The 16,186-nt window shown below is 44.2% G+C and overlaps 1 protein-coding gene across 2 annotated transcripts in view; it reads left to right on the top strand.

Annotated features, from left to right (window-relative positions):
- The first annotated feature begins 2,461 nt into the window (after positions 1-2,461).
- The window catches only part of MAPK12 (mitogen-activated protein kinase 12), a 77,338-nt gene continuing 63,613 nt past the window's right edge, over positions 2,462-16,186 (top strand). Inside the window, exons 1-2 of one of the 2 annotated variants that reach the window (XM_054022619.1) lie at positions 2,462-2,798; positions 4,344-4,473. In XM_054022619.1, the coding sequence (XP_053878594.1) occupies positions 2,683-2,798; positions 4,344-4,473 (246 nt within the window). In that variant the 5' untranslated portion in view covers positions 2,462-2,682. The remainder of the gene's footprint in view (positions 2,799-4,343; positions 4,474-16,186) is intronic. The other variant, XM_054022610.1, reaches the window with a different exon arrangement.

Here is a 16,186-nt window from a genome sequence, read left to right as displayed (position 1 = left end):
CTCATGGACATGTGTTGAAAATGCATGAAGAACAAGCCAATGGAAAGAACATTTCCATTCTATACTAGACTGTCCAAAGCTGATGATCACACACAGCTTGGAGAGAAATGCCAATGCTAAGTTAGAAATAGAAGAGGGACCAATTACATCCAATTAAATTAAAGCAACCATCAAAGGTCTTAAACAGGGGAAAGATCCTGGGGTTGACAGAATTAAAGTAGAGGTAATAAAGGCTGGAGGCAAAATTCTGATTGAGCAGCTAACAAAACTCTAACGAAATATGGGTGAAGTAACAAGTGCCACAAGACTGGAAAAATGGTGCCATCATGGCATTGCCAAAAAAAGACTGATCTTACTCAGTGTGCTACTGGAGAGGTATTGTACGGCTATCAATCCAAGGCAAAGAATTGGCTACCTTTACGCTGAATAGAATGAAGGTGGCAGTAGATGAAAGATTACAAGAAAAGTCTGGGTTCCCTCCAGGTAGGTCATGCTGAGAACAGATATTCACTCTTTGATAGATCATCGAAAAAGCTACTGGTTGGCAGCAACACCCCCTCTTAATTAATTTTATCTACTTTAAAGAAAGCAGTGTCCACAGAGAGACCCTGTGAAATATTGCTAGAAGTTATGGGATACCAGACAAGCTTATCAACATATGATGGAAGGAGATATAAATTAAGATGAGATACAGGCCTGAGTGAGTGGTTCAATATGGTGAGTGGAGTCAGACAAAGGTGCATGTTATCACCAAACTTGTTTGCATTAGCAATAAACTGGGTGACGAAGTGAGCAACAAAAGGCATCATGGACAGTGTAAAATGGGTTAGCAGGGACGAGTTACATGACCTTGACTTTGCCAATGACATTGCTATACTAAATATGACGTGGAACTGAAGGATTACCCTTGCACCAGAGGTAGAACAAGAAACAGCAAAAATTGGATTGAAAGTAAATGCATACAAAACCAAGATGATGAAGGTAGGAAACTGTACAACAGATACAAAGATGTACACTGCTGGAAAAGAAATTGAACAGGTAGAAGAGTTCTGCTATCTGGGGAGTGTGATGACATTTGAAGGTGGTTGTGATAAAGATATTAATATGAGATTAGGAAAAGCAAACACCACTTTTGGAAGGATGAACAACATCTGGCCTGACAGATCTCTGCACCAAACTAAGGGTCAGATTATACCATACAGTTATACTAAGCATGGTACTGTATGGAGCAGAGACTTGGCCAATGACAATTGCCTAACAAAGAGACTGGAAGCTGCCCACCATAGATGGCGAAGGAAGACACTACACATTTTATGGGAAGACAAAATAACAAATGAGAGAGTAAGGGAGCTGACAGAGCAAGACATGCTAGAAAATATCAGCAAAGAAAGAAGACACTGGTGGTTGAGACATGACACCGTATGGAAGATGGGAGACATGCTAAGAAAGCATTGAATTGGTTACCTGCCGGAGGAAAGAGAAAGTGAGAAAAGTCAAGTAAGAACTGGCAGAAGATGGTAGTGGGCAGCTTCCAGTCTCTTTTTGTTAGCCTTTGTCATCAGCCAAGTTACGGAAGTTACAAAAGTTATAGAACTAAAATATATACCAAATTTTCTGGAAATCCAACTTGCTTTTGGTTACTCTCCTCTACTTATGTCTGTGCAATGTTTATCTAGGATCAAACTGCTCACTGGGACAAACCCATGGGCTCCATACAGGAAACTAAATGGATTAGTCAGGAGGTCACAGTTTGCAGGACTGGCTGGTGCCTAAACCCCTCTTGGTAGGGACCTTGTCTGTAATGCAGAGTGCAAACCTTGCCTTCTTCCTTGTCTTGTTGCTTGCATGTCCAAACACAATCTATTTAAATAAGAGTGTCAAGTATCAGGGGGTAGCCGTGTTAGTCTGTATCTACAAAAACAACAAAGAGTCTGGTGGCACCTTAAAGACTAACAGATTTATTTGGGCATAAGCTTTCGTGAGTAAAAACCTCACTTCTTCGGATGCATAGCCATGCATCCGAAGAAGTGAGATTTTTACTCACGAAAGCTTATGCCCAAATAAATCTGTTAGTCTTTAAGGTGCCACCAGACTCTTTGTTGTTAAATAAGAGTGTGTGATTCAAATATCCCCTCCCCACACACAAACACTTTTCTTTTAAAAGAACTTTTCAGGGAGGGAATCTCACATATCTAGAAGGTTGCCTTCAAATACAGCAGATTTCACACAAACAGGCTAGAAGTGGCTTTTTGGAAGGGGAGGGGTGTGTGAGTGTAGGGATATCTCACCACGTGATCTCAAACAAAAAGGCCAGTTTCTAGTTGGTTTGAGAAAGCCGAGCAGCTCCTCCCTAGCCCCTGGGCCCAGCCTTGCCACCAGCCACACACAGGAGAGTTATTTATCTGTCACAAAGCAGGCAGCCCCCAGATGGGGGAGGGGGGGGAAAGGGGTTCATTCACAGTGGCTCCAGCAGGACCTCCTCTCCTCTGAGAGGGTATGCGGGGGGGGCATAGAGAAAGCAGGAGCCACATTCAATCTCCGCTAAGAGAGGGACACACACACACACACACCCCGGGAGCGCTTCCAAGCCCAGCCCCTCGCAGCAGCCCAGCCGCCGCAGCTCCCCTCTCTCTGCTCCTCAGGGCTCTTTGTTGGAAGGCGCCGACAGGGGGCTGAGTCACCATGTCCTCCGCCAAGAAAGGCTTTTACCGGCAGGAAATCACGAAAACCTTATGGGAGGTGCGGGAGCGCTACCGGGACCTGCAGCCGGTGGGCTCCGGAGCCTACGGCGCTGTCTGGTAAGTGAGGCGGGGGGAAGAGGGTGGGTCTCCCCTCCCCAAGACACCCCCTGGCCGGGCGGGGCGCCCCGACTAGACGAGGGCTGCCCACTGCCTGCGCACCCCGGCCGCGGGAGCCGGGCTGGCGGCCCCCTTCACAGCCAGGGACTTTGCTCGCCCTGGCGCGGCAGGCAGGTCCCTGGGGAGGCGGCTCGGCTCCCTGGCTCGCGGGGACACCCGCCGGTTCCGCGGCCACTTTCGCTTTAATTCCTTCCAACTTTGTGTTTTGGCTGCCCCGGCCCGGCCCGCGCTCTCCTCGGTGCCGGTGTAATTGCAGCCAATGCGGACGGGCAGCAGTTTGTGACATCGGCTCGGCCCGGCCCGGCCCGCTCCTGCGTGGGGGGAAGGTACTGGCTCTTCCCAGGCCAGGTGCGTCCCGCCCCGTTTCCTGTTCTGCCCGGGACTCCACGCCCATTTGCCCAGCTAGCCGGGGGGCTTGCTGCTACGAAGTTGCAAGAAAAGCCCAGAGCGGACAGTTCTACAATAATCTGCCTCTACGGGGAGCTCTTCTTCAAGTGCCAGCAAGGGTTTCTGTCCCTTCCGTTTTTCTTCTCCTGTCTACGGTAACTTCCCATCCATAGAAATGCCCAAGTGCTTTCCCAACCACTCTAAAGTCTTGCCCTCTGTGGTGTCCTGTGGCAGTGAGTTCCACAGTTACAGGGTCCTGTAAAACTGCATTTCCCTATTATCCTTTTGCATTTCTACTTCATAAAAATATTCCACTGTTTATTACAGTATGAGAGCTGATTGACCTCCGTGCCATCCATTAGTTTATAGACCTCTGCTGTGGCTCATCTGACTTGGCTAAGGGAAATGGTCTATTTTGTAGCCAATTTTTAATTTCCCCTCTTTCTACCTTTTACCAAAAATTCTTTCGTAGTCTAATAAAATATAGTGGAATTAAGACATCTCTCTTTTTCCTGCCTAAATGTTCCCATTTACAGTTTTCTAATACTAGCTTCTTTTCATCAAAGGGTCTGGGAGCATGCTAGATTCTCAATACCCTGATGAGGTAGTACTTAGGGCGTTATTATCCTCACTTTACAGCAGGATAAACAAAGGCACAGAGAGGGTACATCCAAACTACCTGCCGAATTGGCGGGTAGTAATCGATCTTTTGGGGATCGATATATCGTGATATATCGATCCCTGAACGTGCTCCCATCGACTTCAGAACTCCACCAGGGCGAGCAGCGGTAGCGGAGTTGACGGGAGAGCCACGGCCGTCGATCCCGCGCCGTGAGGACCTGAGGTAAGTCGAAATAAGATACGTCAACTTCAGCTACGCTATTACCATAGCTGAAGTTGCGTATGTTACATCGAATTCCTTCCCCGCCCCCCCAGTGTAGACCAGCCCAGAGGTTATGTGACTTTGCCTCTGTCACATGGCAGAGCACAGCCACACACCAGGAGTCCTCTAACCTATTGTTCACTGCATCTTGGGTGGCAGGACTTGCAGCATCACTCCAATCCTCACTCACAAACTCTATTCTTGTTCTCTTAAAGCTCAGCTATCGATGGAAGAAATAGCACCAAAGTGGCTATCAAGAAACTGTACCGCCCATTTCAGTCCGAACTCTTTGCCAAACGAGCCTACCGGGAACTGCGCCTCCTGAAACACATGAAGCATGAAAATGTGAGTTTAGTCATTAGCATATCCCCTCAAGTCTGCAGCTTGCACAACAAAATGCGTACACACCACCATGCACACAGCCTGATCCACTGCCCCCCTGCCTCCACTATGCCCATAATTTGCCAAGGTAGATATGCTGTTGCCCAATATCATCAGTAATTTAGCTGTAACAGAGATTTTTAGCCATATATTACCAAAAGTTCTGATAAAAAGAGCAAAGCCATCAGTGGGTCAGCATACAAAATCTGATGATAGGGGTGTGTGTATGTACCATCAGAGAGGAGCCATCAAAAAGTGACTATAACTTCAACTGTCTGCATGATCATACATTTGTAACACTTGTCTTTCCCTCCTTTGTGGCCACTCCGTTGTTTGTGGCTATCCTGAAGATTGTAAGCTAGGAGGGATAGGATTTTTCTGTGTGTCTATGCAAAGCCTAGCACATTTGGGGCATTACTGTAATATAAACAAATCAATAAATATACCCATATATACATTGTAACTTATGCTGTGAATATGCCTGTCTCCAGCGATGGAAGGCTTGTTGGAGTGGAGGGATATGTGAGTAGCTTTGAGGATTAACTCGGGGTGATTTGGAAGAGAGTAAAATGGTTTTGTGAGGAGCAGCAGTCAAGGCTGGCATTATTGGTGGACATACGGGATGGGGGAAAGTGATAAGAGATGAGTATCTAGGGAGAGGTAGAATTGTGAAGAGGCATGAAGATTAAGGTTACGTCTACACTAGAAACTTCAAAGTGCTGTCGCAGCAGCGCTTTGAAGTGTGAGTGTGGTCGCTCGCGAGCAGCGCTCCTGGTAGTCCACCTCCATGAGGAGAACAGCTCCGAGCAATGGGAGCACGGTTCCCAGCGCTCGGAGCCTGTCCACACTAGCGCTTTAAAGCGCTGAAACTTGCTGCGGTCAGAGACGTGATTTTTCACACCCCTGAGCCAGCAAGTTAGAGCGCTATAAAATGTAAGTGTAGACAAGCCTTTAGGGTAGCGTTTTCAAAAATGCCTAAGAAACTTAAGAGCCTTAGTCCTACTGATTTTCAATGAGATTTAGGCTCCTAAATGCCTGAGGTCAGGTCTACACTCAGAAGTTAATTTGACCTAGCTACGTCGCTCAGGAGTGTGAAAAATCTACATGCCTGAGTGATGTAGTTAAGCTGACTAACCCCCAGTATAGACAGCCATAGGCGACAACTCCGTGGGTGCTCCGGGGCTGGAGCACCCACAAGCACCTGCTCCCTGACCTGTCCCCTGGGCCCTAGCTCACCTCCGCCTCTGCCCCTGAGTGCGCCGCCAAGTCCTGCTTCTCCCCCCTCCCTCCCAGCGCTTGCGCCGCAAAATAGCTGTTTCGTGCGGCAAGTGCTGCGAGGGGGGAGGAGGAGGAACATGGCGCGCCTGGGGAAGGGGCCGAGGCGGGGATTTGGGGATGGATCCAATAGGGGCAGGGAGGGGACGGAGTCAGGGCGGAGCTGGAGATGCAAGCACCCACCGGCGCCAAGGAAAGTTGGCGCCTGTGTAGACAGCATTACATCGACCTCGCTACTGCCTCTTGGGGAGGTGGATTATCTGGACTAATGGGAGAACCCTTCCCGTTGCTATAGTGTGTGTCTACACTGAAGCGCTACAGTGGTGCAGCTGCCATGCACACTGGCACCACTATAGTGTTTCAAGTGTAAACAAGCCCTAAGTCACTTTTGAAAATGTCATTTAGGTGCTTCTTGAAAATTTTACCTAAAAGGAAAAGCTTGAATTGGATGTAGTCAGTGGAAGAGGGAAACCAGAGGGTGATTCAAAGAAAATGAGAAGGTAGGAGGTGATACATCAATGTAGTGTAAGAGGAAGGTGATTGTAACAGCTGTGTTTGCTGTGGATTGGAGGAAAGTATGTGTCAGGGAAGTGGAAGAGGATGAGGCTGCAGTAATCAAGATGGGAGGTGAGGGAGGAGTCAAAAATGACTCCCAGAGTACATGTCAGATGGACAGGAAGGATAGTAATATTGTCAACAGTGGGAGAGAATAGTGAGCAGTGGAAAGGGGTTCAGAGGAAATCTCAGATTCAGTTTTAACTATGTTAAATTCAAGTTGAGGGCTGGAATACCAGAAAAAGTTCTCACAGAGAGAGAGGCTAAGTTGTAGGATTAGATGTAGGAAGGGAAGACAGGTCAGTAGTGGAAAGGTTAATTTGTGAGTCATTGAGATACAGACGTTAATTGAAGATATCCCCTAAAGAGAGGGTCTAGGTCTAGGACAGAGCCCTGTGGGGCTCCTGCTGGGAGGGGAGGAACCACAAAAGAGATGTTGAAAGAGTGATTGGAGAGGTAATAGGAGAACCAGGAAAGGACAGTGGCAAAGGTTTCAAGGGGAGCATGATCAACAGTACCTAAAGTGGCAGAAAGGTCAAGGAGAACAGGTGAAGGCCAGGGCCTTAAATGTAGCCAGGAAGAAGTTATAGAGACTTGGATGAGAGAAAGGTTGATAGAGTGAAGGGGTTGAAGCCAGACTGGAAGGGGCCCAAGATGGAGGATCAGCGTAATGGCTACAAATGGCATGTTCCATGGGTTTAGAGGGAAGGAAGGGAGGAGATGGAGACATTAGAAGGAGAGGGAGGGTGGGTCAACTGGCAAAACATTTGAGGATGTGGGAGATCAGACCATGCTTTTAATCTGAGAGGAGCAGGTTGCTTGAAAAGAGCAAGAGCTTGTGCAGGAGGGAGAGTGGGGGGTAAGGGAGGCTAATGGCTTGGAATAGCCAATCCTTGTCATTTAAAATGATGGCATTGACACTTAGAACACAGCACCAACACTGTCTGAGTTCAGTTTTAAAACTAATCTGTGAAACACCTTGGTTCCCTGTCTAGATGAAGCAGACTGTACTTTAGACTTACAAACCCACTAGCGTCTGTCCCTCAGGCATTTTAGCCTTAAGCCTCCTTTTATAATTTATGGTCAATTCATTTCACTCACTGCACCCCTAAAGTAATTGTGTTCTGCCATTAGCAGCTAGCATTTTATATGTTCAAAGTGCTGTTCAGTTAATGTTTGTACATCATGTAGGCCTTTTTACTACATTTGGAACATTCACAAGCACTCTGACTGAACACTTATGAGATGATGGACTCCTGCATTTACCATGTGTCCATCAGAGCTCGGTGATTTTTTCCCCCAATTTCTCAAAGTAATCTGTCCTTCACTTGGCTAGCGTTTTTCAGCTGCTGTCTTTGTGCTGTATATGCCCTTGGGGATAGTAATCTTGAACTCTTCCATGTGCTTACTTGATAATTAAAGACTCTAGAAGAGAGCAGACTCTGGGGATGTGATCTCAATCCATAAAAGGCTTAAGAATCACCATATATGAAGGAAACAAGTAATTTAAGGTCTCAGAAGGGAAATCAAGGAGCGATGACTTGGAGCTGTGGGAGGAAAAGTTTAGGCTAGATATTAAGGAAGAGTTCATCCCAAGCTTCCTAGAACAAAGCCTGAGTAAGTGGTATCTGTGCTGAGAATTAGTGGGGATTGAGGGGGCTAGAAATCAACCACTCTTCCCAGCCAGGGATAGCTGGACCTGCAACACGGTCCCTCTGAGGTTTCCCAGCCACTGAATATAAACATGTATGGATCCAGAGGCCCCCTACTCCAAGCCACCCCAATGGTTCCTCTGCAGAAACATGCACTGGACCCACCGCCACTGTGCCCCAACAATTCCCTCTTCTTTGGACATCCCTGCCACAGAGCTGAAGTGACAATGAGTATTTTGAGAGGCCTTCCTGCATTTGAATGAACTTCTCCTGGTATCAGCAGTTAGTCAGTGGAATAGGCTATAAAGTAAGGGGGCTCAAAGTACCTTAGCTGCAGTTATTTAAGAACAAGTTCCAAAAGACATTAATGGGAAAGATATAGTGGGTAGTCCTTTCCTGGTTCTACTATAAATACAATTGTTATAAAAAATGAATAGAGTTGCAGTGCTGGTTTCCAAAATAAGATGATGTTGGAACAGGACAGAGGTGAATATTACTAATATTTGTCTTATCTATCTTAGGTTTTAATAGCACCTAGCCAATGACCTCTAGAGTAGGCAGTATATAATAGGCAATCTATCAGCACTGCATGCCAAGGTTAACAGTGCTGCTGCTGCATTTTATGCTCGGGACACTGCTGCAATATTGGATTAATCTGCTAGTACACAGTCTTCTTCAATTTGCTTTTTTCACCCTCAAGATGTAAATGATTTATAGATTCTGGAATGCCATCAGAGTTAAAATTATATCCAATTTTCTACTATGTATAATGTTTTTTCTTAGAAAGTGTCTTATGCAGTAGTTAAGCATTTAATATGGAATTCTTATGGAAAGTATTTGTCTATTGACAATATGCTATAGAAGTATTGCAATAATTTTTTTCATTTGTGAAGCCATTGTGATGGAATATGTCAAGTAGCTAGTAAAATGAAAGATCTTACGTTATGTTGAATATATATATGACTGTTTTCAGCTGTAATCATTTCACTTGATGGCATATTCAGAATGATAGAAGAATATGTCTTAGGGTATGATGTATTATGTCAAAAATCCTTGCAATAATTCTTTGAACTTTCATTGTGGTATGCTTACTCTATCCACTACTATGTCACAACAGTGCATTAGCACATTTGGAAGCAACTACTATCAATATTCCAGAATGCCTTACTCACATGAGTAATCCTTAGTGGAGCATTCCTATTGCCTTCAGTGGGACTGCTCACATGAGTAAGAGTTGTAGGATCAGTCACCTAGGGAACAATCCTGCAAATATGTGAGTTGTCTTACTGAATTTAACTAGAATGTCATCACAGGTGGAGCTGCTCATATCAGTAGATGTTTAAGCATTTTCAAGACACAGCCCCACATCATAAATCTCTGGATGCAGGGATACCATCTTCTTTTATGTACTCTAGATCTTTGTGCATGTTGGTGGCTTTGAAATAACAGTACACTATTAAATGTACTATAGAACAGAGGTTCTCAAACCATGGTCTGCGAGTTCCATTCAGGTGGTCCGCAGATAGTTCCCTCTAAGGTGCACACCTGGGCGGCCGCACACAAAAGAATGAAGAGCCACCCTCCTAATTAGTGGAGCCGTGCAGGCATGGCTCCACAAATTAGGTGCCTGGACCCTGGAGAAGATGCACTTGTAAGGTGAGGTGGGGGGAAGTGGGGGTTGGTAGGAGGGGGCAGTGGGGTGAGAAGAGTGGGTGGGGAGGAATTTGGGATGTGCAGAGCTGCAGTGGCCACAGAGAGGCGAATTTCCTCAGCTCCAGGGCTGTGGCTGCTGGGGAGATGGCCCTCCTTCCCAGCCCCAGCTTGGGGGCTGCTGCGGCAGGGGAGAGAGGGCACATCCATTGCATTAGAAAGGTAAGACCACTGATATTTAAATATGAGTTGTGTGCTTTTATTTGTAGAACAAAAAAGCGTTATTTATTATTAAGGGTTTTTTTATATAGCACTTTTATTCAAAGCGCTTTACAATAGTTAGCTAACAGTACAAACAACATTTGAAAAGATCATTAAGTGGTCCACCGAGACTCTCAGCAATTTTCAAGTGGTCTGCGGAAAAAAAAGTTTGAGAACCACTGCTATAGAAGATTTTTTGAAGGCAACAAAGTCTTGGTAATGAGAGACTTCACTTCAGCCCTCTACTGCTGAATTCATGTGGAGAAGTGATGTGAGACCACAGAGGTTTTGTGTGTGAGGGTTGTTGTGTTTGTGGAGCAGAGAAGTGAGAACTTGGGAGATTCTGTTCCATTTGTATCCGAATTACAAAACGAACCACTTAAGCTAGTAGCAGTAGTGTCCATCTTTTTTTAATCTTTCGAGTTTACCTATAATTTGAAAAGTTCTGGGTATAAGCTGATGGAGGATATTGTGGAGGTCAAGGTATCAGCCCATACAGAAAAACAGGCTGTTTACCAATCGGAGGATTTTTTAGCAGTTTTTTTTTTCTTTTGAGCTTGACTTTAAATCTATAATTGTGACCTTTAAAACTCTCTACATTATAGGTTTAAAGCTGAACGGAAAAGAAAAAGTTGTTTGTAATACCCAGAAGGATACAAATATTTTAATGTACCAACTTCGGACCTGATCCTGCAAACACGTGTTTGCTTATGTAACAGGGTGCTGGCTAGGATATCTAACCCAGGCCCCTGTTAGTCCAGCTCCGCTTAAAAGGGGGATTAGTTAGGACTGGCTGGGGAGGCCATGCTCTAATCACCTGAGGGGATGCAGCTGCGGGCCTGAGAGGCCAGCCTGCTATATAAAGCTGGCTGGGAGGAAGCAGAAGGGAAGAGACAGGAAAGGGAGGAGCAAGGAGCTCTAGAGTCCTGCTGGCAGGAGACGCTAGCGGTCTCCTAGGGTATTGGTCTGTAAGATAGGTAAATAGAAGGGATGGGGACAGACACGAACAATAAAAGAGCACTGGTGCATTTACTTTGGAGCAGTCTCTGACTGAGTTTGTGAAGGGGCCGGGAGCAGGCACTGCTACAGCTTACCTCTCCACCCACGAATAATTGCACTGAGATCAATGGAGCATAAAGTTAAATATGTGCAAGTACTTGCAAGATCAGGGCCTTTGTTACTTCCATTTGACAAATTATTTTGGTTTTTGTTTTGCACACTGAATGGAGCTGGCATTAACATGCCTGTTTTCATTTAATAACAATTTGTATAGTGACAGATATTATATCCATCTTGGTGTCCTTCTGAGGATATTTGTTAGTTAATGGCTGTTGCAAAGCCACCAGTAGGAGTACAGAATATTGAGGGGGGATTTTATGATGCTCAAAAACAGAGTCTATTGTCAAAATACTTTATTTTAATTTCTCAGCAATGGAGTGAAATGTTTTTTAAATATCCTATTGATAAAATCTAGAGGACATCCTTAACCCAACCCTTCCAAATATAAATTCAGAACATATTTTTGGTCTGAACTCCTTGATAAGTGACCTATAATATTTAAAAGTTTTGAATTGGTTCATGTGCTACAGATGTTTTCTCTTCCTTGGAACACTGCATTTGGAGATTCAGATTCAATATTTCATAGATCCATAGATTCATAGATTATAGGACTGGAAGGGACCTCGAGAGGTCATCGAGTCCAGTCCCCTGCCCGCATGGCAGGACCAAATACTGCCTAGACCATCCCTAATAGACATTTATCTAACCTACTCTTAAATATCTCCAGAGACGGAGATTCCACAACCTCCCTTGGCAATTTGTTCCAGTGTTTAACCACCCTGACAGTTAGGAACTTTTTCCTAATGTCCAATCTAGACCTCCCTTGCTGCAGTTTAAACCCATTGTTTCTGGTTCTATCCTTAGAGGCTAAGGTGAACAAGTTCTCTCCCTCCTCCTTATGACACCCTTTTATATACCTGAAAACTGCTATCATGTCCCCTCTCAGTCTTCTCTTTTCCAAACTAAACAAACCCAATTCTTTCAGCCTTCCTTCATAGGTCATGTTCTCAAGACCTTTAATCATTCTTGTTGCTCTTCTTTGGACCCTTTCCAGTTTCTCCACATCTTTTTTAAAATGCGGCGCCCAGAACTGGACACAATACTCCAGCTGAGGCCTAACCAGAGCAGAGTAGAGCGGAAGAATGACTTCTCGTGTCTTGCTCACAACACACCTGTTAATGCATCCCAGAATCATGTTTGCTTTTTTTGTAACAGCATCACACTGTTGACTCATATTTAGCTTGTGGTCCACTATAACCCCTAGATCCCTTTCTGCCGTACTCCTTCCTAGACAGTCTTTTATTTATTTAGAAGAAACTCTATACTGTTCTCCTATTCATTGTTTGATTCACTGATCATTCTCTAGTATATTCCCAGGTCCAAAAAGCAATGTATGTTTTATAATATAAGAAATATTTTACTTTTTCCTGACTTTTGGAGAGAATTCAGTTGTGTATTAGACACCAAATCAGCTCACAATCGCCATATATTTTTCTGAGAAAGCTACAGCCCTCCAGTTTTTAGATAGATAATATTAAACAAACGGAACTCTGTTTTGCAAACTGCTTCTATTGTAGGGCTGTTTGTTTAGTCTTATACAGTGTGCCTATCAGCAAACTCTAAATCCATGAACAATTTAAAATGCATTTTACAAAATAATTCATCCTGAGGCAGTGTCAAAGCTAAAATAGCCCCCATCCCACCTAAACTGATGTTCCCCTGTCCACCCATTCATCTACCCGAAATGCCTGAATAATAAGCTTTCCAACATGTCCCGAATGCAAATAATTTCAGGTTATGTCAGATCAAGGGAGGAATTTGTTCCAGAGTAAAGTGCCCTTTGCTGAGAAACTCCCTGTCCCCAGCTGAACAAATCTTGGGACTGTCAGCTCAAACATCTTGGCTGATCTCAACTGCCAGTTAAAACATGGGAAGAGTGGCAGTTTCTAAGATACATAAAACCCAAAGTAGGAAGGAAGTTATAGATCAAAACATGCATCTTGGATTGCAACAGGAAGTGTAATGAAAGTCTGCAGTTTTTGGAGCATAGACTCCCTGCAAGGAATACTGCTATGTAATTGGGCAGCCACTTTTGGCATCAGCTAAAATTTCACCTACATCAGGTGTAGACTCCAGAAGAGTGCAATGCAGTAATGTAGGCTGGAAGTGACAAAGGCATACGAGTGTGAGAGATCACATTCAAAAGACACATTCATAGCTTTTTTTTGCCAAAGAACAGATGGAAAAAAGCATTCTTGGCTATCTCTGCTGTCTGTGTATTCAGAATAGCCAAGGATCTAACAGAATCCCCAAGTCATGAACTTCAGTAACAAAAGGCTGGAAAATTTTCAGTGCAGTGACATATCACTTCTGTCACTTCCTTTGTTGGTTTTTGACAACCTACCAATTTTCCTTTCTGGACCAACCTTCAGCTAACTAGCTATCATCCAAGCCCCAAGCTTGGCTAGACACTAGGAAAGTAAATCAATTGCACAAACTTGATCCAGTCAAACAGAGATGTAGAGTTGAGGGTCATCACCATACTGATGTCACTGCAACCCACACCTTCTTTCTATCTGCCCTACTGGCCCTATATACACACTGAACAGGATGAGTGACAGAATAGAACCCTGCAGTACATCACAGAAAAGAGCCCTCAGGGCAGATGAGAAAGCAAATATTACTTTCTGAGACCTCTCAGAGAAAAGAATGGAGCTATTCAAGCCTGACTTTAGAGTCTGTAGGCATGTTGACATCATCTCTTGGTCATGTTGTTGGAGTGTTACTTCCTCACCACACAAGTCAGCATCCAGTAGTCACATGAGTCCTGATGTGCTTTTATTTTACAAGGATCATCATCTCCTTCAGCTCTCAGGAATCTATGACTGGGTAAGGAAGTTTTCTTCTGATTGTTCTGTTACTTTTTCTTCTTGGTTATTGTGGCTGGGTGCTGTTAAAGAGGCCTTAATCAGCTCCTGCTACTCCAGCTGCAATAAGGGGGATTGGATTGGGGCTGGGTAGATAGCCTGATGCTTGCCTGGTAACTGACTACACCTGCCAGCTTCATTAGCAGGAGCTATAAGGCTGTGAGGAAGTGAGAGCAGGAGGCAAAGGTCAGGCTCAGAGGGAGGTGGGAGTCTCCTAGTCTGTTGCTGGCCAGGCTTGTGGTAGGCCAAGCTGTTGTAAAAAGCCTGTATATAGTTAGAAACTGGGGAAGGGGACTTGATCATAAATAACGAGCACCAGCCTGAAGAAGAGAGGGAGAAAACCTGAACTAGAGGGGCACAGGGTGTGCCCTGTTAGTTATTCATTCTTTTATAAAATGGGGGGATGGAATTATGTGGGGACTCTTAAAAGGGCAGAGTGCTCAGCCTGTCAGGATTATGTGGTGGAGTGAGAAGGGAGTTCTCTATCCATCAGCAGTGATCCTTTTCTTTGGTGGAGTGGAATGGACAGCCACTGAAGAGAGACCCATTCAGGAAGAAAGGTGGCTGCAGGACAGGCCTGGTGGCAAGGTAGTTTAAAGAGGAAAAAGGATGGGGGTGTACTTAGAACACTATATGAATGCAGAGACCCTGTGATGTGAGAGATAAATGATGTGATGTGAGATATAAATATGCCCAAAATGAAACTAACCCTGCAGGAAATAAACTGTGTGATCTGCAATTAATGCACACTCCACAGCAGGGATAACTCCTATAATATAAGAATGTTCTTACATTTGCAGTAAGAGTGCCAAAGTCACTCAGCTTCACTGTTTTGCCCATGCATAACACCTACACTATGAGGCACTTACAACATGAAATGTGCCCTACATTATGTATTAACGTAAGCAAGATCTGAGACTGCAGGTGATACGCTGCATCTAACTTCAGAAAACTTTCCTTTATATACACTAGTGGTTCTCAAACTTTTGTACCAGTAACCCCTTTCACATAGCAAGCCTCTGAGTGTGACCCCTCCCCCATATATAAAAAAGTATTTTTAATTTATATTTAACACCATTATAAATGCTGGAGGCAAAGCAGGGTTTGTGGTGGAGGCTGAGCGCTCACAATCCCCTATGTAATAACCCTGAGGGGTCCCAACCCGCAGTTTGAGAACCCCTGATCTACCCCTTGTGGAATCATTCCTCAGATAAGACTGCTTCAGTAAATGAAACCATATTGAAACACAGAATATATATTTGTTCTAAAACATATCAGTATAATTCAAACAGAATCAGTGCTTGTAATAAAGTATTTATTAGTCTAGGGGTATTTCTACACAGCCAACATTAAAGACCTGCCACTTTAATAAAGAATAAATAATAGTGGGGAATAAAGAAAAGTGGGGTTGCTCTTACAGTTAAAATCTAGTATACAGAAGACAATCAGCATATTGCAAAAAAGCATAATTTGACATTCAAAAAAGGGATTATATATCTGCTCAAAGAAGCCACTGAAGTCTTTATCCAGTTACGTTGTTTTATCTGTTCAGATACTTTTAAAAATGTAATTTACATCCTTGAGTCCTGCAGTCTGATGTGGGTGGATTCTTGTGTGTGTGGAGTCCTGTTAGAGTCACTGGGGCTCTGCAGGGGTGCAAGGGTTCACCCACGCAGATCATACTGCAACATCGTGCCATACTGATAACATGGTTGGCAAACAATGAAATTTGATGAACAAATCTGGCTTGAAATTTATCCAGACCATCTTCAAATATATATGTAAAACACAAAGTTCACTAGAAACAGAAGTATGGACAATCTTGGAAACAAAAACTCCCTATCAGACAAAAATAACAGAGGATATAACAAAATCTACATCAGAAATCCTATAGTAATTCTACAGTGCTGAAATGATGGTGGTATAACTTTTTTTCATTTGATTATAATTTTATTAGTTCATATTAAATAAAATATAAAAAACAGTGTTCATTGTTCATCAAGCCATAATGCAAGGCAGAGTCAGTATATCAATGACTCTAGTCACGGTAGGAGAGTGCAAGAAAGGAGGAGGAGTAGAGTTTGGAGAGGCAGCCAAGATAGAGCTGCTCCCCAGCCTGCTTTGTGAAGTCATAGGGCAACAGCACTCCAAGAGAGCTAAGGGTTTGTAGCTCTGTCATAACTATAAAGGGAAGGGTAACAGCTGTCCTGTGTACAGTACTATAAAATCCCTCCTGGCCAGAGACTCCAAAATCCTTTTCCCTGAAAAGGGTTAAGAAGCTCAGGTAACCTGGCTGGC

This window comes from Malaclemys terrapin, chromosome 1, assembly GCF_027887155.1.
Source record: "Malaclemys terrapin pileata isolate rMalTer1 chromosome 1, rMalTer1.hap1, whole genome shotgun sequence".
Lineage (NCBI taxonomy): Eukaryota > Metazoa > Chordata > Testudines > Emydidae > Malaclemys > Malaclemys terrapin.
Note: the sequence above shows the minus strand (reverse complement) of the source record. Positions and strands in the feature narration are given on the sequence as shown.